Here is a 25,966-nt window from a genome sequence, read left to right on the forward strand (position 1 = left end):
AGAGGAGAAGACATGGACATTCTCTACTGCAGTAGTTTATTGGAGTAGCCCAATATTACACTTGCCTCCAGCATGCGTGGCTGGAGGTCAGAACTGTGTGCTCTGCTGCTTTGTTCTGATCACTGACTGTGTTCCTTCTCTCTCCTTCCGTCCGCCTCGATTACCCTTACCTATGTTCACTATTAGTATGGCGATACACGCAACTTTAGAATAACTTTCACCACCCTTTGGCTTCCGGCTAGCAAGCATAGCTGCAGCCAGGAAGCAGGAACAGATGAAGACAGAAGAGGATACAGGAAGCAGGAAATCTCAGGTCATGAGGGATTGCCTGATACACGATATTGAATTTGTATATTAAAGCTTAATTCATATCATTCAAAGACTTTGAGTAAGCCTGCATATAATCCTTATATTACTCAGTCAGACTACCAAGCTGTATCTGCTCTGTTGTAATGATTTGTTCCATATGTGTTGTATAGCAGCAAAAAAAGGAAAAATTCTTTGTAGCACACCACATAGCCTATAGATACGGCTTTCATAATTCTTTCTCCATTTTTCTTAGTTTCTCCTGATGATTTAACAGCATCTAATGAAACATTATATATTCATTACATTTAACTTTTTCCAAGGTGGTTGGATGATATGTCCATCACATGGTTACTTCTCCCTGGTACCTGGTACCAATCACTTTATGAAAATACCAATAGATGTGTGTGGTGTGTGGTGATAAATGTAGAAAAGGTATAAAGGAAAATAACTTCTCGAACCAAGATGTGTAATTGACAATACACCTCAATTACAAGTTCTTCATACTCTTTCATGTTTTCTTTGTATAGTCTATTCCACCTCTTCATTATTACCTTAAAAAAAATGACAATGAATATGGGATTAAAAATGGTGACTTTATAAACATGAAATTAAAAACGATGACTTAATGAATATGAAATTAACCACATTACATACACACGCACGCACGCACACACATATACACATACACACAAACATATACATTCACCATATCGAAAATGAACGTCATTACTCAAAATGTTATGGCGTTCAAACTTTCAGAACTTGGCTTAGTAATTCAGAGAATATTATTATTCTTAGTAATGCGATATATCTACAATATCCAAGACAAAAAAAACTAAAAATTATGCTTCCGAACCTAACCTCTTCATATTCCACTTTTTTCTTTCTTCTTATTTTTTTTTTCTCTTTCTTCTACCACATTTTCTTCTACATCTTTTCTTCCAACCTACTCTATGGTATCACCACGCCTCTTTACGTCTTAAGTGGACGCAAGATTATGTGGAAATTATATAATATAATATAATATATAATAATATGATGATATAATAAATGTGGAAATAATACGAAATACATTGAGAAATCAATTAATATCATGACTTCCAATGTTCCTTTTAACCTATACTTTTCGTTTGATTATTCCCAAATCTGTACCTATGTACATTTCGGTATGTCATTGTTCATTTCCTTATGCAAAAATGATTGATTCGCCAGAAACTTGTTTTTTTGCGAGAAAGAAAAGAAAGAAAGATAAAAACCTTAGAAGCATAACGTTGCTATAGATGTTTAAGGTCATACATGTCATATTATAATTTCACTTTTAAGATGTATGAAAAAAAAAAAAAAAACACATGGGCGTGGCTCGTAACCGAAGAGCAAACAAACATAAACATTCATTGATAACAAATTTGCTTTCTTTGAAGAATACTTCTAAAACAGTTTACACCTCCAGGATGAGTGTATTATGGTGAGTTCTACAACAGTAGTGTAGATCTAGATGTAGTAGTGTAGATGTACTAGCACGATCTATCGACCTCGATAGATATCGGTCTTCCTGCTCTCCACTTCTGTTGTTATCCTGTTCTCTTTCACTTGCTTCCTCCCTTCTTTGTTTTTTGTTTTTGTTTTTTTCACTTTTCTGTTATCCTGTTCTCTTCCACTTGCTTCCTCCCTTTTTTTTCACTTTTCTGTTGTTATTCTGTTCTCTTCCACTTGCTTCCTCCCTTTTTTTAACTTTTCTGTTGTTATTCTGTTCTCTTCCACTTGCTTCCTCCCTTTTTTTTCACTTTTCTGTTGTTATCCTGTTCTCTTCCACTTGCTTCCTCCCTTCTTTTCTTTTTCTTTTCTTTTTTCTTTCACTTTTCTGTTGTTATTCTGTTCTCTTCCACTTGCTTCCTCCCTTTTTTTTCACTTTTCTGTTGTTATTCTGTTCTCTTCCACTTGCTTCCTCCCTTTTTTTAACTTTTCTGTTGTTATCCTGTTCTCTTCCACTTGCTTCCTCCCTTTTTTTCACTTTTCTGTTGTTATTCTGTTCTCTTCCACTTGCTTCCTCCCTTCTTTGTTTTTTTTTTTTTTTTCTTTTTTTTTTTCTTTCACTTTTCTGTTGTTATCCTGTTCTCTTCCACTTGCTTCCTCCCTTTTTTTCACTTTTCTGTTGTTATCCTGTTCTCTTCCACTTGCTTCCTCCCTTTTTTTCACTTTTCTGTTGTTATTCTGTTCTCTTCCACTTGCTTCCTCCCTTCTTTGTTGTTGTTTTTTTCTTTCTCCTCTCGGGCTTGCTTTCTATTGCTCTCCCCCCCCCCCCATTTCTCTTCGACGTAAGATCATTGTAATATCCTGATATTACAGACAAACACGAGTCTTTTTTTTCATTTGCACGAGAACTTAATGGGATTAAAAGCCCATTGACCAAAGTCTTCTACTCTAAGTGCTTGCAGGAGTTCCACTACGCCCATTAAGTAAATGGCGCCTCGACGGTCCACAATACAGTTCCTCTTCTGTGTTTTTTATTAATTGAAACAAATGGTTTATGTCACTCGTAGGTTTTTATAATGAGATTACAAGCTTCAGGACCTTACGCTTGCTCTGCGGATAATTATGGCATATGATAACTTTCACACTTTATTTTGCTGTTACAAATAAGAAAATCAAACGAAGCTGTCTGCCTGTCTACTCGAAGCCGTCAGCCAATGAGAGGGCTCCCCTGTAGGCCCTGTTGCTCTTGCTTGTTGCACACCACCACCTAAGCTGTACGGAATTTGAGTAACACTTACTTTTCTTCCATATTTTCGATAGTTCCGGTCGATTTTCTTCAGGCATGACTCTTTTTCGGAATGTGGACATCTCACGCGTACGTAAAATCGTGTAAAGCTAATTAGGCCATGTCAGTCGATGAAACGGCATCACTTCTACCATTGGCCGGCACTTTGCCATTTTCATATATTATGTCACTGATAATTTTAAATGTTCAAAATAAAATCGCAAAATACCCACCCCCCAAAAAAAAAAAAAATAAATAAAAAAAATGAAATAAGCAAATAAATAAAATAAGAGGGTAAGATAAAGCTAATCAAAATGAAATACACTTATATATCTACAACGTGGCAATGTTCTGTCTCTAAAAAAATATGTGGTAGAGTGTTCAAGAGTAAATCATTCTCCCTGCCTCCTTTGCTTTGACGATGACGAACAAGGAACAGCAGCAGGTGAATAAAAATTATAGAGTAAACAAGCTGTGATCTACGTTAGCCTTTGGTGAATTTGAATCCTCTGAAAAACGTAAGAAATATCCCTTTTAATGATCCCTACTGATGACTAAGATGAATTCTAACACTTATTCACCTTAAAAACCTTATTATATACTTTAGATAAACTACAATTGATAATTCGGCTAAGAACACGAATTTCGTTGATGAACAGTGCAAAGCCATTTCAATGTAAGTGCACAGATAATTACCATTGCGTGTAGGTATAGTATTTAAGCATATGTCCTCCTATTAACAGTGCTTATCTCTCACACACACACACACACACACACACACACACACACACATATATATATAACCTCACAATCTCAAGAAGGCAGATGATGAATCTACAGACTATTCAGAACCAAGCAGGCAAATGGATTCTGAACATCCGTTTTCCTCAGGTAGTCACCGCACAAGAGATCCACGCAAGACCAAGGATCGAGGCTCCACCAGCAAGCCAGAAGAAGATGGAGAAGAATCCAAGATGGCGATGAGGAGCTCTACAATCGCCTCAACTCTCGCCCCGAAACCAAACATGCCTTGTGGCCCAAAAACCTTGGTAAGAAAGCTTAAGTCAAGAGGAGAATAAACAAGGCCAGCAAGACAAGAAGATAGAAAAGAAGAAAGAGCAGTAATGAAAAAGTTGATGCAACCCGCTTAATTCAGTCCTTCGGGAGAATTCGGGCCGCCCCCGCAACACAGGAAAAACACCCTCAAAGACTGCTCGAAAGGCGGACCCTTGGAATGGTGTGACCCCGATTCCCTACAATCAGGCAATAGGAACCTAGTCCAGAACCTGGGACAGCCGCCTCCCTCTTGTGGGTGGGCTAACCTCTGCTGAACCAGCCGACCTAAAGGCGCTGTCACACTAGCCTATTTTCCGTCGTTTTTTTCGTCAATTTTCAAAAATTGTCAATTTTTTGAGGCGCGCAGTCACACTAGGAGCCATCGGCTTAATAATGCGATGCTCGCATCGCATTTGTAAACAATGGCGCCGAACAAGCGATAGTGCGCGGTTATGCTAGACTTTAGCAGTTTTAGCAGATGCTGAGCGTAACAAGGAAAAACAATAAAATGTTCTAATTCAAGTATTCTTCTGAAGGGCCTGTGTCCATCCACAGTCCATTGTGTTTCAAAACTGGAGGAAAAATAGCGCGCTCTGCGGGTGACGGATGTAAACAATGAAGTAGAGCACTTAAAACAAACTTTATCTATGGAAATAAAATTTAGATTTATATATTTCTCTTTGTCAATTTTATGCTATAAATAAGAAAAGTAAATTTCATTATATTTGAATATTATTAATAGTTTAAAACACATACGAACATTTAAAAATATAGTTCTTGATTTGATTACACTTGGCCAAAAAGACGACGGAAATGTTTCACGCGGAAACTTGGAATTATCGTCTGACTAGAAAGATGCCAATTCGCTCAAAAATTGAAATTTTTTCAGAAAATTGACGGAAAAGTGCTAGTGTGACAGCGCCTTAGTTACTCCCGAAATGAATGTTTTCTTTTATATGCGCCACCCTACGGCAATATTTACTAAGTGTAATGTAAACAACCCTCTTCTCTCCACGGGCTTCTCCCCGAATACACGCTTATACGCAGTAGCAGTGTTTCTCTGATCCCCACATCAATTATCTGACAAGCCAAACTTCCTTATTTCACGCATAGAAGATGACATCTTCCACCATCTCAACACCAACATAAGCCTCTTGCTGGCACTGAAATGAAAACCTGTCTGATGTGCTGAATAATGTGATCGATTAACAAGAGACATCGAACCGGGGTCCACGAACTATCCAAGGTTGTCGTCCTTGTATCTATTGTATAATATGCCTTGACGAGGTAATTGGCCAAAATGATCTATAGCATAATAGTTTGCTTGTATGTATGTACTGTATGTATATAACATACGTATATAAAAAAGAAATATATATATATATAATATATATATATATATATATATATATATATATATATATATATATATATATATATATATATATATATATATATATATATATATATATATATATATATATATATATATATATATATATATATATATATATATATATATATATATATATATATATATATATATATATATATATATATATATATATATATATATATATATATATATATATATATATATATATATATATATATATATATATATATATATATATATATATATATATATATATATATATATATATATATATATATATATATATATATATATATATATATATATATATATATATATATATATATATATATATATATATATATATATATATATATATATATATATATATATATATATATATATATATATATATATATATATATATATATATATATATATATATATATATATATATATATATATATATATATATATATATATATATATATATATATATATATATATATATATATATATATATATATATATATATATATATATATATATATATATATATATATATATATATATATATATATATATATATATATATATATATATATATATATATATATATATATATATATATATATATATATATATATATATATATATATATATATATATATATATATATATATATATATATATATATATATATATATATATATATATATATATATATATATATATATATATATATATATATATATATATATATATATATATATATATATATATATATATATATATATATATATATATATATATATATATATATATATATATATATATATATATATATATATATATATATATATATATATATATATATATATATATATATATATATATATATATATATATATATATATATATATATATATATATATATATATATATATATATATATATATATATATATATATATATATATATATATATATATATATATATATATATATATATATATATATATATATATATATATATATATATATATATATATATATATATATATATATATATATATATATATATATATATATATATATATATATATATATATATATATATATATATATATATATATATATATATATATATATATATATATATATATATATATATATATATATATATATATATATATATATATATATATATATATATATATATATATATATATATATATATATATATATATATATATATATATATATATATATATATATATATATATATATATATATATATATATATATATATATATATATATATATATATATATATATATATATATATATATATATATATATATATATATATATATATATATATATATATATATATATATATATATATATATATATATATATATATATATATATATATATATATATATATATATATATATATATATATATATATATATATATATATATATATATATATATATATATATATATATATATATATATATATATATATATATATATATATATATATATATATATATATATATATATATATATATATATATATATATATATATATATATATATATATATATATATATATATATATATATATATATATATATATATATATATATATATATATATATATATATATATATATATATATATATATATATATATATATATATATATATATATATATATATATATATATATATATATATATATATATATATATATATATATATATATATATATATATATATATATATATATATATATATATATATATATATATATATATATATATATATATATATATATATATATATATATATATATATATATATATATATATATATATATATATATATATATATATATATATATATATATATATATATATATATATATATATATATATATATATATATATATATATATATATATATATATATATATATATATATATATATATATATATATATATATATATATATATATATATATATATATATATATATATATATATATATATATATATATATATATATATATATATATATGGACATGTTCGAGCCTAAGTTCAGATGGAAATTGAATTCCCAGTATCACGCCTGCTGTTGTACTTTCCTACATTCTGTCGCTGCTGACTTTACAGTAGGAAAATAAGATTCTTTTTAATCCAAATTTCAAAGTTATAAGTGCACTGAAGTGCTTTCCTATTCAAATTGCTTAGCGCTGCCTTTGCCACTTAACGGCATTATTGATTACGATGAGGTCACTGACAGAGGATGAAAGGAGCCATTACCCTAATAGCACTGCTAACCCAACCACGCCCGGGCGATTCTGGCTTTATATGGTCGTAATACCGGGGTTATCGAACGCATAGGCCTAACTCCTCGGGATTCTCTGGCGCACTAGCCGCGAGCCTGGGCTGTCCGCTCCCTCACCCCGAGCGCCGGCCTTGACCAAACATCTCGTCGCCGGCGTCTGACGCAAAGACCACGAAACGTGTCACCGCGTCATCCGGCGTTAATGTGCTAGATACGAGTTGTGTTTAGATCTTCACTGGGCGAAGTCGGTGCCCGGTTCCTGCAACTGCAAATATACTGCATTTTGGAAACATCCCAACATGGCTTTAGGACAGCCAGTCTTCGTGCGTCTGTTTCGCCTTTGGGCTTCAGTCATGAGGCTTCTTGGAGGGTTTCCTTTCTCTTGGAACAAAGACAACTGTGAAGCCATGTTCCCGGGGTTGATGCGAAGGAGATATCTGCAAGTGTGGTCGGCATTTGCCCTTTTTGTGCACATTGCATACACTATCATTTCAATTTTTGTTTATAAGGTACCAGAAACCTCAAGACAAATAAGTACCACTTACAGTATACTGGCTGACATCAAGTATGTTGTAGGCTCAACGACAACATTTTTTTTACTGATCTACATATGGTTCAGTCAAGACCACCTGGCTTCTCTTTTGTCCCACCTAGATAAGTGTTTACCCAGCCACACTATGCACAAATGGTCCATAACCCGAGATAAAGGCCTTGTGTTCACAAGCCTTTTACATACTTTTTTTTTCATTTTTTTTTTGTATATCATTTCCCAGTCGTTCTTTCAAGTGACTTTTCCAGGAGCCTGGGAAATACTACTCTATACAGTTAGATCCATATTTAATTGTATGTTTGTCATCTCTGCTTCCATTCACACTTTATTTATGTGTCTGGTCAGCTCTTTTCTAGAAGGTACGTTAAATGACGTACATGAAACATTAACTACAGACATAAACACTAATGAATCTACTGCTGAAACTCCCTGCCTTGTCAAAGAATGTTTTACTGTAAAAGCCACAGCCGAAGATCGTTTGAGCGAGGCGGAAGTGACCCGGATCCGAAAAGTATGTGAACATGTATGCAACATCCACGAGTGTCAGCAACAAGTGTCTCAGTACTTCACCCCTCCAGCCTTGGCACTTATGGCTAATTCTGTTGCACACTCCATCACAGTTCTGTACATTATCGTAACAGAGATGATAAACATTTTTCCGCTTTCCTTGAATCTCACATACTGCATCATGATCCCCATCATCTTCTGCTGGACAGCCGACAAGGTGGTCGGAAAGGTCAGTGAAAATTGTTTTTTCTGAAATAGGTATTTCATAAGATAAAATTCCTGGAAAGTTTAGGTATGGAAAATATGAAGCATTGTACAAGGAAAGGAAATATGAGTGTGGTGTCAAGAAAAAAAATCGGTGTTTCGTTTGTTTTCCTTTATTCAGCCTGTTAATTGTCGAGCCCAATTTCTTCTGTTGATTTTCTCCATCAGTATTTTATAGCACATGGGTATGTTACATGTGACTCTCCCGTGTTAATATGAGTCAGTCTTCTGGCACTAAAACTTTGTGTTCCAGGCTGTATTTGTGAAGTCTACACTTAGCAGTTTCTGTGCATCACCTTACTCAGGTAAATGTGTTTCCATGACTTGTCATGAATCTCATGGCCAAGCCCCAAGTCTCTCATTTAGTAACAGTTGACAGACTTGGGTTATGCCTTTGTTATGCTGCTTTGTTTATCTGCCCGGACATAATATGGATGTGGGAACTTACACAAGCCCAAAATACAATTAACTATATATGTATGTATACCATCACTGCCGCCATTCACACTTTATCTATGTGTCTGGTCAGCAGTTTTCTAGAAGGCACGCTAAATGACGTACATGAAACATTAACTACAGACATAAACACTAATGAATCAACTGCTGAAGCCCCCCGCCTTGTCAAAGAATGTTTTACAGTAAAAGCCACAGCCGAAGATCGTTTGAGCAAGGCGGAAGTGACCCGGATCCGAAAAGTATGTGAACATGTATGCAACATCCACGAGTGTCAGCAACAAGTATCTCAGTATTTCACCCCTCCAACCTTGGCACTTATTGCTAATTCTATTGCACACTCCATCGCAGTTCTGTACATTATCGTAACAGAGATGAAAAACATTTTTACGCTTTGCTTGAGTCTCGCATACTGCATCATGATCCCTATCATCTTCTGCTGGACAGCCGACAAGGTGGTCGGAAAGGTCAGTGAAAATTGTTTTTTTCTGAAACAGGTATTTCATAAGATAAAATTCCTGGAAAGTTTAGGTAGGGAAAATATGAAGCATTGTACAAGGAAAGGAAAGATGAGTGTGGTGTCCAGAAAAAGAGTCGGTGTTTCGTTTGTTTTCCTTTATTTCAGCCTGTTAATTGTCGAGCCCAATTTCTTCTGTTGATTTTCTCCCTCAGTATTTTATAGCACATGGGTATGTTACATGTGACTCTTCCGTGTTGATATGAGTCAGTCTCCTGGCACTAAAACTTTGTGTTCCGGGCTGTATTTGTGAAGTCTACACTTAGCAGTTTCTGTGCATCACCTTACTCAGGTAAATGTTTTTCCATGACTTGTCATGAATCTCATGGCCAAGCCCCAAGTCTCTCATTTAGTAACAGTTGACCGACTTGGGTTATGCCTTTGTTACGCTGCTTTGTTTATCTGCCCGGATATAATATGGATGGGGAAACTTATCTTACATCACAACAATCCCAAAATTAACTATATATGTATGTATACCATCACTGCCGCCATTCACACTTTATCTATGTGTTTGGTCAGCAGTTTTCTAGAAGGCACGCTAAATGACGTACATGAAACATTAACTACAGACATGAACACTAATGAATCTACTGCTGAAGCCCCCCGCCTTGTCAAAGAATGTTTTACAGTAAAAGCCACAGCCGAAGATCGTTTGAGCGAGGCGGAAGTGACCCGGATCCGAAAAGTATGTGAACATGTATGCAACATCCACGAGTGTCAGCAACAAGTGTCTCAGTACTTCACCCCTCCAACCTTGGCACTTATTGCTAATTCTATTGCACACTCCATCGCAGTTCTGTACATTATCGTAACAGAGATGAAAAACATTTTTCCGCTTTGCTTGAGTCTCGCATACTGCATCATGATCCCCATCATCTTCTGCTGGACAGCCGACAAGGTGGTCGGAAAGGTAAGTGAAAATTGTTTTTTCTGAAATAGGTATTTCATAAGATAAAATTCCTGGAAAGTTTAGGTAGGGAAAATATGAAGCATTGTACAAGGAAAGGAAAGATGAGTGTGGTGTCCAGAAAAAGAGTCGGTGTTTCGTTTGTTTTCCTTTATTTCAGCCTGTTAATTGTCGAGCCCAATTTCTTCTGTTGATTTTCTCCCTCAGTATTTTATAGCACATGGGTATGTTACATGTGACTCTTCCGTGTTGATATGAGTCAGTCTCCTGGCACTAAAACTTTGTGTTCCGGGCTGTATTTGTGAAGTCTACACTTAGCAGTTTCTGTGCATCACCTTACTCAGGTAAATGTTTTTCCATGACTTGTCATGAATCTCATGGCCAAGCCCCAAGTCTCTCATTTAGTAACAGTTGACCGACTTGGGTTATGCCTTTGTTACGCTGCTTTGTTTATCTGCCCGGATATAATATGGATGGGGAAACTTATCTTACATCACAACAATCCCAAAATTAACTATATATGTATGTATACCATCACTGCCGCCATTCACACTTTATCTATGTGTTTGGTCAGCAGTTTTCTAGAAGGCACGCTAAATGACGTACATGAAACATTAACTACAGACATAAACACTAATGAATCTACTGCTGAAGCCCCCTGCATTGACAAGGAATGTTTTACAGTAAAAAACACAGCCAAAGATCGTTTGATCAAGGCGGAAGTGACCCGGATCCGAAAAGTATGTGAACATGTATGCAACATCCACGAGTGTCAGCAACAAGTGTCTCAGTACTTCACCCCTCCAACCTTGGCACTTATTGCTAATTCTATTGCACACTCCATCGCAGTTCTGTACATTATCGTAACAGAGATGAAAAACATTTTTCCGCTTTGCTTGAGTCTCGCATACTGCATCATGATCCCCATCATCTTCTGCTGGACAGCCGACAAGGTGGTCGGAAAGGTAAGTGAAAATTGTTTTTTCTGAAATAGGTATTTCATAAGATAAAATTCCTGGAAAGTTTAGGTAGGGAAAATATGAAGCATTGTACAAGGAAAGGAAAGATGAGTGTGGTGTCCAGAAAAAGAGTCGGTGTTTCGTTTGTTTTCCTTTATTTCAGCCTGTTAATTGTCGAGCCCAATTTCTTCTGTTGATTTTCTCCCTCAGTATTTTATAGCACATGGGTATGTTACATGTGACTCTTCCGTGTTGATATGAGTCAGTCTCCTGGCACTAAAACTTTGTGTTCCGGGCTGTATTTGTGAAGTCTACACTTAGCAGTTTCTGTGCATCACCTTACTCAGGTAAATGTTTTTCCATGACTTGTCATGAATCTCATGGCCAAGCCCCAAGTCTCTCATTTAGTAACAGTTGACCGACTTGGGTTATGCCTTTGTTACGCTGCTTTGTTTATCTGCCCGGATATAATATGGATGGGGAAACTTATCTTACATCACAACAATCCCAAAATTAACTATATATGTATGTACATATATTTCAAAACTGCCCTACACCTTCTATCCACCAACACCAGACAGGCGAGGCAGGCAGCATGTTTAACCACAAGGTTGTGAACACAGAACAGCTACAAGATGCACCTAGTAACAGAGTAATCCAGGTAACAAGGGGCGCACACAAGGTCTTCACAATACCAAACCACTTCCGTCATGCAGTTTTGTCTCTCCACTCCTCTCGCCCCGACCCTTGCATCATGTTAACAATTTGACACAAGATTACAGAGAGGCATAGACCCACTGGTGTAACAATATATATATATATATATGTATACAAATATATACACATAAATATATATATATATATATATATACATAAATATATATATATATATATATATATATATATATATATATATATATATATATATATATATATATATATATATATATATATATATATATATATATATATATATATATATATATATATATATATATATATATATATATATATATATATATATATATATATATATATATATATATATATATATATATATATATATATATATATATATATATATATATATATATATATATATATATATATATATATATATATATATATATATATATATATATATATATATATATATATATATATATATATATATATATATATATATATATATATATATATATATATATATATATATATATATATATATATATATATATATATATATATATATATATATATATATATATATATATATATATATATATATATATATATATATATATATATATATATATATATATATATATATATATATATATATATATATATATATATATATATATATATATATATATATATATATATATATATATATATATATATATATATATATATATATATATATATATATATATATATATATATATATATATATATATATATATATATATATATATATATATATATATATATATATATATATATATATATATATATATATATATATATATATATATATATATATATATATATATATATATATATATATATATATATATATATATATATATATATATATATATATATATATATATATATATATATATATATATATATATATATATATATATATATATATATATATATATATATATATATATATATATATATATATATATATATATATATATATATATATATATATATATATATATATATATATATATATATATATATATATATATATATATATATATATATATATATATATATATATATATATATATATATATATATATATATATATATATATATATATATATATATATATATATATATATATATATAAATATATATATATGTATGTATATATATATATATATATATATATATATATATATATATATATATATATATATATATATATATATATATATATATATATATATATATATATATATATATATATATATATATATATATATATATATATATATATATATATATATATATATATATATATATATATATATATATATATATATATATATATATATATATATATATATATATATATATATATATATATATATATATATATATATATATATATATATATATATATATATATATATATATATATATATATATATATATATATATATATATATATATATATATATATATATATATATATATATATATATATATATATATATATATATATATATATATATATATATATATATATATATATATATATATATATATATATATATATATATATATATATATATATATATATATATATATATATATATATATATATATATATATATATATATATATATATATATATATATATATATATATATATATATATATATATATATATATATATATATATATATATATATATATATATATATATATATATATATATATATATATATATATATATATATATATATATATATATATATATATATATATATATATATATATATATATATATATATATATATATATATATATATATATATATATATATATATATATATATATATATATATATATATATATATATATATATATATATATATATATATATATATATATATATATATATATATATATATATATATATATATATATATATATATATATCAACACCACCTGGCTTCTCTTTTGTCCCACCTAGATCAGTGTTTACCCAGCCACACTATGCACAAATGGTCCATAACCCGAGATAAAGGCATTGTGTTCACAAGCCTTATACATACTGTCTTTTTCATTTCATTATTGTACTACACTTCCCTGTCGTTCTTTCAAATGACTTTTCTGGGAGCCTGGCAAATGCTACTCCATGCAGTCAGATGTGTGTATTATGGTATGTATACCATCACTGCCGCCATTCACACTTTATCTATGTGTCTGGTCAGCAGTTTTCTAGAAGGCACGCTAAATGACGTACATGAAACATTAACTACAGACATGAACACTAATGAATCTACTGCTGAAGCCCCCTGCCTTGACAAGGAATGTTTTACAGTAAAAGCCACAGCCGAAGATCGTCTGAGCAAGGCGGAAGTGACCCGGATCCGAAAAGTATGTGAACATGTATGCAACATCCACGAGTGTCAGCAACAAGTATCTCAGTATTTCACCTCTCCAACCTTGGCACTTATTGCTAATTCTATTGCACACTCCATCGCAATTCTGTACATTATCGTAACAGAGATGATAAACATTTTTATGCTTTGCTTGAGTCTCATATACTGCATCATGATCCCCATCATCTTCTGCTGGACAGCCGACAAGGTGATTGGAAAGGTAAGTGAAATTTTTTTTTTTTCTGAAACAGGTATTTCATAAGATAAAATTCTTGAGAGGTTTAGGTAGGGAAAATATGAAGTGTTGTACAAAGAAAGGAAAGATGAGTGTGGTGTCAAGAAAAAGAATCAGTGTTTGGTTTGTTTTCCTTTATTTCAGCCTGTCACTTGTCACGCTCAGTCTCCATTTCTCGCCCATTAATGAACAAAACTTCTCCGTAAACAACTGAAAAATTCAAAGTACTTTGAACTTTCTATCTTGCCTTTCTCACTCTCTTTTTCCCTTTCCTTCCTCCTCTCTCTTTCGGTGTCGCTAAACCGTCTTTCATTAACCAGCTTTTCCCCTACCTGTGCTCCTCTTTTTTTTTTTTCCCCCTTCATTCAGTTAAATTGCCGTACAGGTGCTACAGGAAATTCATACGCCACATATAAACCATATGCATAGCCCAAAATGTGGGTCAATCTGATTCAAAGGTGATATGAGTCAGTCCATTACTGGCATAGCTTAAATGTCTCAACTCTCTACTTAGTCCTAGCAGTTGCACCACTTGCATGACTGAGATAGCATTAGGCCCTCATTGTGCACGAACGATAAAGATAAGTCAGATTTGCAGAGCAGATGCTTCGCTGCTTATATGAAGTATGGCGAGCCCACCTGTGTCAGTGAGTGCTGACTTGTAAGAGTGTGCCAACGAGCGTTAACTCGATCTGAGTCCTGGCGCCCGACCACAGCAGTGACCGCCAGGCGACAGTGCAAACGCACGAGCTTGGACGGGACTCGATGTGCCAGCCATGTGGATGTGAGGCCGGTGCGCTATCAGTTTATTAGTGTGACGACTACACTCATATGTACTAACTACCTAGTATACTGAAATTTCACGTTCTCCATGACACAAGCCTACGACACATGCCTCACTCAGTATCTTACAGCACTTGGGCATGTCATATGTGACTCGTCTGTGTTGATAAGAGTCAGTCTTCTGGCACTGAAACTTTCTGTTCCAGGCTGTATTTGTGCAATACTCTGCAAAGTCTACACTTCGCTGTTTCTTTGCATCGCCTCACTCAGGTAAATGTGGTTGAGGCAAAGCCCCAAGAATGTTTCCATGATCTGTCATGGATCTTGTGGCTGATGCTCAAGTCTTTCACTTTTTAACAGTTGAGAGACTTGGGTTACGCCTTTGTTACGCTGCTTTGTTTTCCTGTTCGGACGCAATATTGACATGGAAGCTTCTCTTGCATCACAACAATCCCAAAATGCAATTAACTGTATATGTATGTGTATATATACATACATATATATATATACATGAATAAGTATACATATAACACACACAGTTATGCTGAAAGCTTTTTTGCTCAATTGCTGCTTCTAGTGATATTGTATAAGAGATACAAAGGAGTTTATATATTTGCAATTTTGGCAACTTGTATAGGTCATGATTCTCCATTGCGTTGTCTCGTTATTTATTTTGATCCGCTGGAGACGGGAATAGATTTACTAGTTTGACCCCCAACAGGAACTTGACCCAGTTATGCTGCACTCTATACTGGCTTTATTTCAGTGGGGGAAAGAGGCTTTGTCAGTGTTATAATAGACTGAGATTGAACCGAGTTCATTGTGACAAATGGATAAAAAGGTATAAATGAGACTGAATAGTTTCACAACACAAGAGATGTAATTTCCGCGTTTCGGGTTACCTCGTCTTCAGAACTACATACTATATCAAGCTTACATGAACATATATATATTAGTCAAGAGTTGACGACCCAGCTGATTCCTGTGACCTCTCGCTCGTTGCGACCCAACGCTTTGTTCATGTTCAGCTGTAGTGATTCCCCGAGACATTCCCTTGCCCCAAAGTAAAATCCCGATTGAATCTATGGTAACGTGAATCCTTGTCCTGTGTAGGGGTAGGCTGCCACCAGCTGATAAGGGATCAGCACCCGTGTATGTGCGAGACAGTCGAAGACGTGTAAAATGTATGTTATGTATGTGTATGAGTGCATGTCAGTTTGTATGTGGAAAGAAAGAGTTCCTACACAGGACATTGCCGAGCAGGCGTGGTTAGAGTCAGGCAAACATTCTTATTTCAGTGTTTCACAAAAAGGACTTGAAAAATATAAAATGATTCCGATCATAGTTTATTATATATTAAATATATTCACAACAAAAGGTCTCTTCTCCTTCCATATTCAAAATGTCAATCTCTTTGGCCTGGCCATGAATTTATCTATGGCTGCAAACCCTTTATAAAACGATCATAAAATTCAATAAAAGAAAGAAAAACAACAAGTGCCAAAAGGGCACAAGTTGTGAGCAGTGTCGTTGCCGAGCTAGTGGCTCATGTACAAGAGGGCATCTGCTGCCGAATAACGCCTCGCAGGGGGTTTTATGCCCTTCTTTCCAGGGAGGGAGCATGTGGTAGGCCCTCCTTCCAGGGAGGGAGCGAGTAGTAGTCCCTCCAGGGCAACGCCATCTCTTGGCGCCGCTTCCCCCTCGTGGTGACAAAGGGGACACTCGTGCATTGGTCCTGGAGGGATGGCTGGGGCGAAGCACATCACTACACTCCGTCCCGTTATGGATCATTTTGGCACGTTTCCAGTCCGGTAGATGTCCCGCTTCATCTACATGTACCACCATGGCGTTGGATGTTCTGTGGTGACGGACGTCGACGATCTCTCCACAGCAGGAGCAGAGGAAAAAGATTGGGAGTGCATTGTCCAGGAAGTGAAGCAGGCAGGAAGATCCGATTACGAATTTATCTACAATGTTTAACCTCTCCCTTTCTCCCTGTCTCTTCCTTTTTTTTTCTCTCTTCTTATATTTTCTCTTTTCTTAATTCTACTCATTTCTGGTCGATACACGGTCATTGTAATATGTTAATGTTGCAATAGGACCAAATTACTTGCATCAAAAGTCTGACAATGGATTTCTTAATGTTTCATACCTGGTTCATCTTCATTTTTTGTTCTATTCTTTTAAAGTAAATCATTTTATGTAGAAGATATCTATCTTTGTACAGTGGAAAATTATTGCGTCCTATTGAATTTTTGAATGAATTTTACCAATTCGAATGCTGACACAAAGGCAATTTGTCCAAAGGGAGAGTTTCTCTTCATGTCTCTTTTTTCTCCATTATCTGTGATTGATCTCCTTTAAACAACTTCCATCATTTGAGAGGAAAGTTAATAATGTGAAAGCACTAATGCATATTGGGTAGACCGTGTCTGGCATTTCTGCTGTTGCTTGACATTGTTGTACTTTCCTGCATGTAATAACACTGAAGTGCTTCCTAATTCAAATTGCTTTGCGCTGCCTTACCCACTTAACGGCATTATTGATTACGATGAAGTTGCTGACAGAGGATGAAATGAGCCATTACCCTAATAGCACTGCATGAAACAAGCCTTTGGGCTTCAGTCATGAGGCTTCTTGGAGGGTTTCCTTTCTCTTGGAACAAAGACAACTGTAAAGCCATGTTCCCGGGGCTAATGCGAAGGAGATATCTGCAAGTGTGGTCGGCATTCGTTCTTTTTGTGTACATCGTACATATCATCATTTCAGTTTTTGCTTCTGAGGTACCAGAAAACCCAAAAATGATAAGTGCCACTTATAGTGCAATGACTGACATCATTTATGCTGTAGGCTCAACAGCATTATCTTTCTTACTGATCTACATATGGTTCAGTCAAGACCACCTGGCTTCTCTTTTGTCCCACCTGGACCAGTGTTTACCCAGCCACACTATGCACAAATGGTCCATAACCCGAGATAAAGGCATTGTGTTCACAAGCCTTATACATACTGTCTTTTTCATTTCATTATTGTACTACACTTCCCTGTCGTTCTTTCAAATGACTTTTCTAGGAGCCTGGCAAATGCTACTCCATGCAGTCAGATGTGTGTATTATGGTATGTATACCATCACTGCCGCCATTTTCTGAGTTTCTGAATCGATACTATTTAGAGTTGAGATCGTTGTTCTCTAAGTGTGCTCTCTCAACCTGCTGTTTAGTATCTGCTCTAGGATCTTGCCGGATAGTTCAAATAGAGAGATGGGCCAAAAGATCTCAGGCCTATTTAGTGGTTTGCATCCTGTAGGGATCAAAGTGATCAGTGCAGTCTTGAATTTATTTGGGAAATGACCACAGGGTAAGGCAGCATTGAAAATGGTCGTTAGATCTCTGATCATTTGTGGAGGAAGATTTATCAACTCTTTTTTTTCAATTTGGCTTAGCCCTAGAGCTTTGTTCTCGGTGCATCTAATTGGGGAGATGAATGGATTTCCTTCTGTAAGGTTTCTCAGGTTCACCATGGGTTCTGGATTTAATTGATCTGCTTGTTGTGCTAGATCCTCCATAATCCTCTCCTCTGTATCTTCATCTAAGAGTTGGAATATGTTACTCTAGTAAATACGATGGATTACCTGTTTTTCATCATATAATGTTTGTATCCCTGGTGATTATAGAGATACAGGCTATGGTTGAAATCATTGAGCTGTTTTAATTGTCTTCAGAATTCTTTAGAATCTTCCTTATGCTGCTGTATTGTGTCTGGAGGAGTTGCAATTCAGATGTGTTAGTTGGATGTGGAACAGTCCTACAAGTGTTTGTGGGGATGCAAATTTATTTGGTTTCTAGGATGTCTTGATGTTTTCCATGTAAGATGATGGATGGCTTGTTCTCTAGCAATTCTTTGTGTCTGTCCAAATCTGCAATACTGTAGTATGGTCTAGGAGAGGTAGGGATGAGGATGGGTTTTGTTGTTATATCTAGTATAATAGGTAGGTGGTCACTAGTGGTAAGGCTATTGTATCTATTGCACAGAATATTGTCTAGGCTTGTGGCAGAATTGTGATGTATAAGGAGCCTGAGGAGGTCCAGCTATGGTAGGAAGGGGCAATGAGGTGGTAAGTACCCAGTTATCATAATCATTGGCCCTCTGGATGTATCAATTTCGATTGGCAGAAATTCCTGATTGAAATTGTCTATCATTCAATGTTGTAGACCTTTTTCAACTCTCTACAGACTTATTTCTCTGGTATTTATTGTATTGGAAGATTTTTACTCTACTGTTGTCATTTAGTCTGTGGCTGTTGAAAATGATGTCTGGATTATGTGCAGCGTAAGTGATGCAAAGCTGATTCTTCCCTGTTTGCCAGTGTAGTACATTATGCTGAATTACTCTGAGGGACGTTCTGCTGATTTTGATAGTGGTTGTGTCGTCTCAGAATACTCGTTCCTTGTACCTTTTGGTTTGTGACTTCCAGTTATTATTCTCCCATTGACCTCTATTGCTCCTGCTTCTAGTTGCCTTTTGATTTTTTCCTCCTTGTTTACAGTGTCTGTTAGTAAACAGAAACTTTTTGTTGCTAGCTTTGATTGCCTTCCCTATAATTATTTTGTGATAGTTGGCACATTTTTTGGGTCGTGGACAAACCGTTGTAATCCAAGATCTTCTGGGTTAGCTGGAATTCCTCTGTTGAGGATCTTTTTATAGGCTTAGGCTTTCTCTGATCCAAAGCTGTTGGGGTTTCTATTGGTAGAATAATTTCTAATTCCTCTTCTTGGGTGGTTATCGTGGTATCCATAGTAGCGATTGCCGATTCAAGGACTTGGATGTGCGAGTGTGGTGCTCATCGTTGAGATTGACAGTTGTGTAACTTTAGGGCGAATAGACAAGTTTTTTTTGTTTTTTTTTTACTTCCTCAGCATAGAAACTGGCCCTTCCAATATTTTCGAGGTCTGCTTTTATTAGGACGACCAGTACTTTAAAGGAGGTCGTTTAGGAGAGTCATATTTTGTTTGGTCGTGTTGTAGGGTAGTTCTGTCTTTTCTATTTCCTTGTTCAGTTTTTTATGCTCGATTTTTTTTTTTTATGAATTCCTTCCTGGTCTTGCACTGAGCCGACAAGGTTCTATGTTTTTCCCCACAGTTTATGCATTTAGGGTTGGCCTTGTTAGGACGATCTTTAAAGATGTGTCCTTCTTGGGAACATTTGCTGCATATCCTCTTGTCTTGGCTTGGACATGCATTTTTGACATAACTGTAAGCATAACAAATCTTATACAGTGGGACGTTAGTGTATCTTTTATACTCAATGTTCCTCAGTGTAATGGAGAACCAGAAGAGTGGGAGCTGTGCTCTTTGATCTTGTCAGCCATGGCCATGGACCTAAATCTGACCTTGATGATGTAAGGCTTTAGCATGACTTAGACATCATCGATTTTTGACGATTTCGGCCTCGATGCCACTAGTGGATTCTTTTAGGATGTCTTGGTCGATTCTTTATAATACTAGGATCATCCTAGATCTCTACTTTGGCGATAGTATGGGAGAAAAGCTGCGAGGGAGTTTCTGATGGCATCATGTTCACAGGTGTCGCTTATCAGTGATAAGCTTCACTATCCAGATGTCATGCTGGCAGAGAATTTGGAACAGCTCTGCCCTCTTTTTGGAGGACGGACCGCCGTCTACTTTGATACGGACCTTTGGCATTGTTTACATGGTACTTGGATGTAAAAGATTGAATAAAAAATCCTACCTATTCCTTGATACTGTGCTTGTGGATTACAATCCTCCTGCACTCACTTAAACAAATCAAGGATACCCTAGAGAGGAGCCTATCCCTATTCCTGTTCTAAGGTGGCAGTAGAGTGCCCCTGTTTTCCTTTCACCCCCCCTCCCCTCGATAGGCTTATCCGGCAGAATTCTCCACCCAACGAGGGCTTGTAGGTGTATCCTGTAGGCAATGGCCTCCAATGAACACAGTGAAATGAGGTTGAGAATACCAAGGAGGATTGCATGATTTGTCATAGATCTTGTGGCCGATACTCAAGTCTTTCTAATAGTAACAGTTGTGAGACTTGGGTTATGCCTTTTTTACACTGCTTTGTTTTCCTGTTTGGATGTAATATTGACGGGGAGGACGAGCGGCAGGACGAGTTGAGGAAGAACAAGGTTGGGAGTGCATTGCTCAGGAAGCAAAGCAGGCAGGAAGATCAATTTCCGAATATATCTACGAAATTTAACCAAATCAGGTTATGTTATGAGAGCTCTGCGTGTCCTCAAACTTTATTGTTTTGCTTTCTTGCATCTTGCTGTCTACTTTTACAGTAAACATTTTTCTCTTTCTCTCCCTTCCTCCCCTGTCTCTTTCTTTTTCTTTCTCCTCTTCTTATATTTTCTCTCCTCAGAACTATTCAATTCCAGTCGATACACTCATTCCAATATCTTAATGTTACAATAGTAAACACGACAAGTCTCTTAATTCAATTTGATTGACAGCAAGTTTGCTAAGGATACTTCTTTTCATGCAATATTTGCATATAATCGCACTAAAGTGCTTCCATAATCATATTGCTTTGCACAGCCCATCCAACAGAATTCGTTAACTTAATTGCCTTATTGATTACAACTGAGTCGCTGACAGAAGATGAAACAAGCCATTACCCTAATAGCACTGCAAGAACCAAGTTGTGTTTAGATCTTCATCCTCCCTCCACTGGCTGAGGTCAGTCCCCGTTCCTGGAACAGCAAATATACTGCATTTTGGAAACATCTCAACATGGCTTTAGGACAGCCAGTCTTCGTGCGTCTGTTTCGCCTTTGGGCTTCAGTCATGAGGCTTCTTGGAGGGTTTCCTTTCTCTTGGAACAAAGACAACTGTGAAGCCATGTTCCCGGGGCTGAGGCGAAGGAGATATCTGCAAGTGTGGTCGGCATTCGTTCTTTTTGTGTACATCGTACATATCATCATTTCAGTTTTTGTTTATGAGGTACCAGAAAACTCAAGAATGATAAGTGCCACTTATAGTGCAATATATGGCATCATTTATGCTGTAGAGTCAACGGCAGTATCTATTTTACTGATCTACATATGGTTCAGTCAAGACCATCTGGCTTCTCTTTTGTCCCACCTGGATAAGTGCTTACCCAGCCACACCATGTACAGCTGGTCCATAGTCCAAGATAAAGGCTTCATGTTCACTAATATTTTCCAAATAGTTTTTTTCATTTCGTTATTGTACAACACTTCCCTGTCGTTCTTTCGAATCACTTTTCCGGTAACCTGGCAAATAGTACTCCTTATATTCAGAGTTGCATTTCAATGTATATTTGCCATAATTGCCTCTATTCACAGTTTTTCTATATTTCTGATCAGCTGTTTTCTTGAGAGCAAGATACATGACGTACACGAAACATTAACTACAGACATAAACACTAATGAATCTACTGCTGAAGCCCCCCACCTTGTCAAAGAATGTTTTACAGTAAAAGCCACAGCCGAAGATCGTCTGAGCAAGGCGGAAGTGACCCGGATCCGAAAAGTATGTGAACATGTATGCAACATCCACGAGTGTCAGCTACAGGTGTCCCAGTATTTCAGCTCTCCTGCTGTGGCACTTACGGCTTATTCTGTCGCCTTCTCCATCGCAATTGTGTACATTATTGTTACAGAAATGAAATGCCGTTTCTGGCAATGTCTATGCCTCGCATACAGCATCATGATCCCTATCATCTTCTGCTGGACAGCCGACAAAGTGCTAGGAAAGGTCAGTGGAAATTGTGTTGCTAGAAAAGGTATTTTAAGTGACAATTTTTCAGGGAGAGGGTTAGCGAGTATAAAGATTATGTGTTGTGTTGGGATGATAATTATGGTGGCAGTAAGAAATCCACCAGAAGAAACTTTCTGCTAAGAGAAGGAAACAACGTGCTTTGTGTAATTCCCACATACTTTAGCCTATTAAATGATTAGCTTACTCTTTTACATTTGTTTGTCTTTGTCTTCCAATTTCTGTTTGAAAAAAAACGTCTCAGTGAACCAAATTACACATACCACATTCTCTATCTTGATGGTAGGAACTAGGTGCCTCTCAGGGTTGAGAAAAGGGACTCTGGATTTCTCATAATTGTTATTTATCAGCCTTCAGGCACCTCAGACATTACAGGGTGCATTTATGTAGTCCCTTTCGAAGTTTACACTTTGCTGTTTCTGTGTACCACCTCCCACATGTATCTTTACCGGAGTCTGTGCCTGAAAGAGGAGGCTGGTGTGGGTTTGTTATGTATGTTGTCGTCTCTTTAACTGGGATATTTGTGTGGCATCTCTTTCGATATGCACTGCCTCAAGGAAAACATTTGCACCAGCTAAAGCTCCAAGTTTAAAAATTGATAGCTGAAAACAGTGCATACAAGCTTGATATTTGGTGCCAATTCTACAATGAAAAGTTAGGAAAGAATAGATCCTTGCAAATTTGGAATATGAATCTTGTTTGCAAATATTTTTTTATGTCATATAAAGTAAAATACTATAAAAAAGAAAAAAAATCATTGGAAAATTGATACAGAATACATTTATATAATCTTCACAAACACAACTCTTTGGAGTCGTTTGCAATATTTAAAATGTTTTTCAAGGTCTTTTAATCGAACCTTGTCCAATATGTTTGTGTAAATGATTGTTTTTCAGACTTCAACCCTGTTGTTTATGGTGTTCCCCAGGGTAGAGCACCAGGGAACACCGGGGTTGCAACTGGTGGCAGAGGTGGGACTGCATAGACATTCAATTTGTCAATGTACTTTATTAGATGACCGAGAAATACACTTACCCAGATAGCAAACATCTCTCTATCACCCCTCCTCTCTCTCTCTTAGTTGGGTTGTCTTAGTCTGTCGTAACTGACAACCCAGCACAAAATAGGGAGTGATGCCAAACACAGGGTTTGAACATTACAGGTTTATTCCATAATGCAGATAGTCTGCCGTTATGGTGTACGATAGAAATATTCACTACAGCACAATGGTCACAGCAATAAACAATATCACAACACGTATGAACAGGCGAGGAAATCAGGCGTCACGGTGGTAGCGTGTCGATCCCCGGTCTGTCAGTATTTTCCAAACATCCTGCTTATATGGAAGGGGTTCGCATCCGACGTCCCCAGCGGTATGAACGTGGCAAGGTAGTCTGGAATGTAGGAGGCGTGACTATCGAGGAATTAAGCTCGTTCTGAGGGTCTAGGTCTGTGGGATAGCAAGAATATGTGAACCACCCATCACCCAAAGTTGACCTGACCTGACCCGGCGATTGCCTCGCTGATTAACCCATTGCGTACGGGTGTCATGACATACGTGACGTAGGAGCTTTGGCCTGACGACGGGCGTCATGACGTACACGACGTTCGGGGATTTTGGATCACTGTGCTATTTTATTTTGCTATGAAAAAGGAATGAGTGATGATGGCTACTGCAGTCATAATTACTATAATTACCGTAATATCGTGCAAGCTTAACGTCCAAAACCTAGATGGCACCACTTTTTCCTAGCACCAGCAGGTGAGAGAGCCTTGAATGGCACCCATCCACGGTCTCTAGTAAGCACTGTCTCTATAGAGCGATGGCACACACTAAGTTGATGAACCCTTGCTCAAAACTACCGCCGATGAAGGATGTGCAGGCAGAACGAGAAGAGGAAGGTGACTCAATCCATACCCAGTGTCTAAAATGTGCTCCTGTGCCAATATGGATGCCTTTCACTGTGGCACTCACAGTCACAAACACAGATTTCATTCCTCTTTCCTACCTCTTCTTG

The 25,966-nt window shown here is 34.4% G+C and overlaps 1 protein-coding gene across 1 annotated transcript in view; it reads left to right on the forward strand.

The window, feature by feature from the left end:
- Positions 1 to 20,470: 20,470 nt before the first annotated feature.
- The window catches only part of LOC147468478 (uncharacterized), a 7,100-nt gene continuing 1,604 nt past the window's right edge, over positions 20,471 to 25,966 (forward strand). Inside the window, exon 1 of the mRNA XM_086553302.1 lies at positions 20,471 to 23,927. Within this exon, the coding sequence (XP_086409428.1) occupies positions 22,941 to 23,927 (987 nt within the window). The 5' untranslated portion in view covers positions 20,471 to 22,940. The remainder of the gene's footprint in view (positions 23,928 to 25,966) is intronic.

The sequence above is a fragment of the Penaeus japonicus genome, unplaced genomic scaffold, assembly GCF_977035675.1.
Source record: "Penaeus japonicus unplaced genomic scaffold, GWHDUDI00000001_assembly GWHDUDI00000028, whole genome shotgun sequence".
Lineage (NCBI taxonomy): Eukaryota > Metazoa > Arthropoda > Malacostraca > Decapoda > Penaeidae > Penaeus > Penaeus japonicus.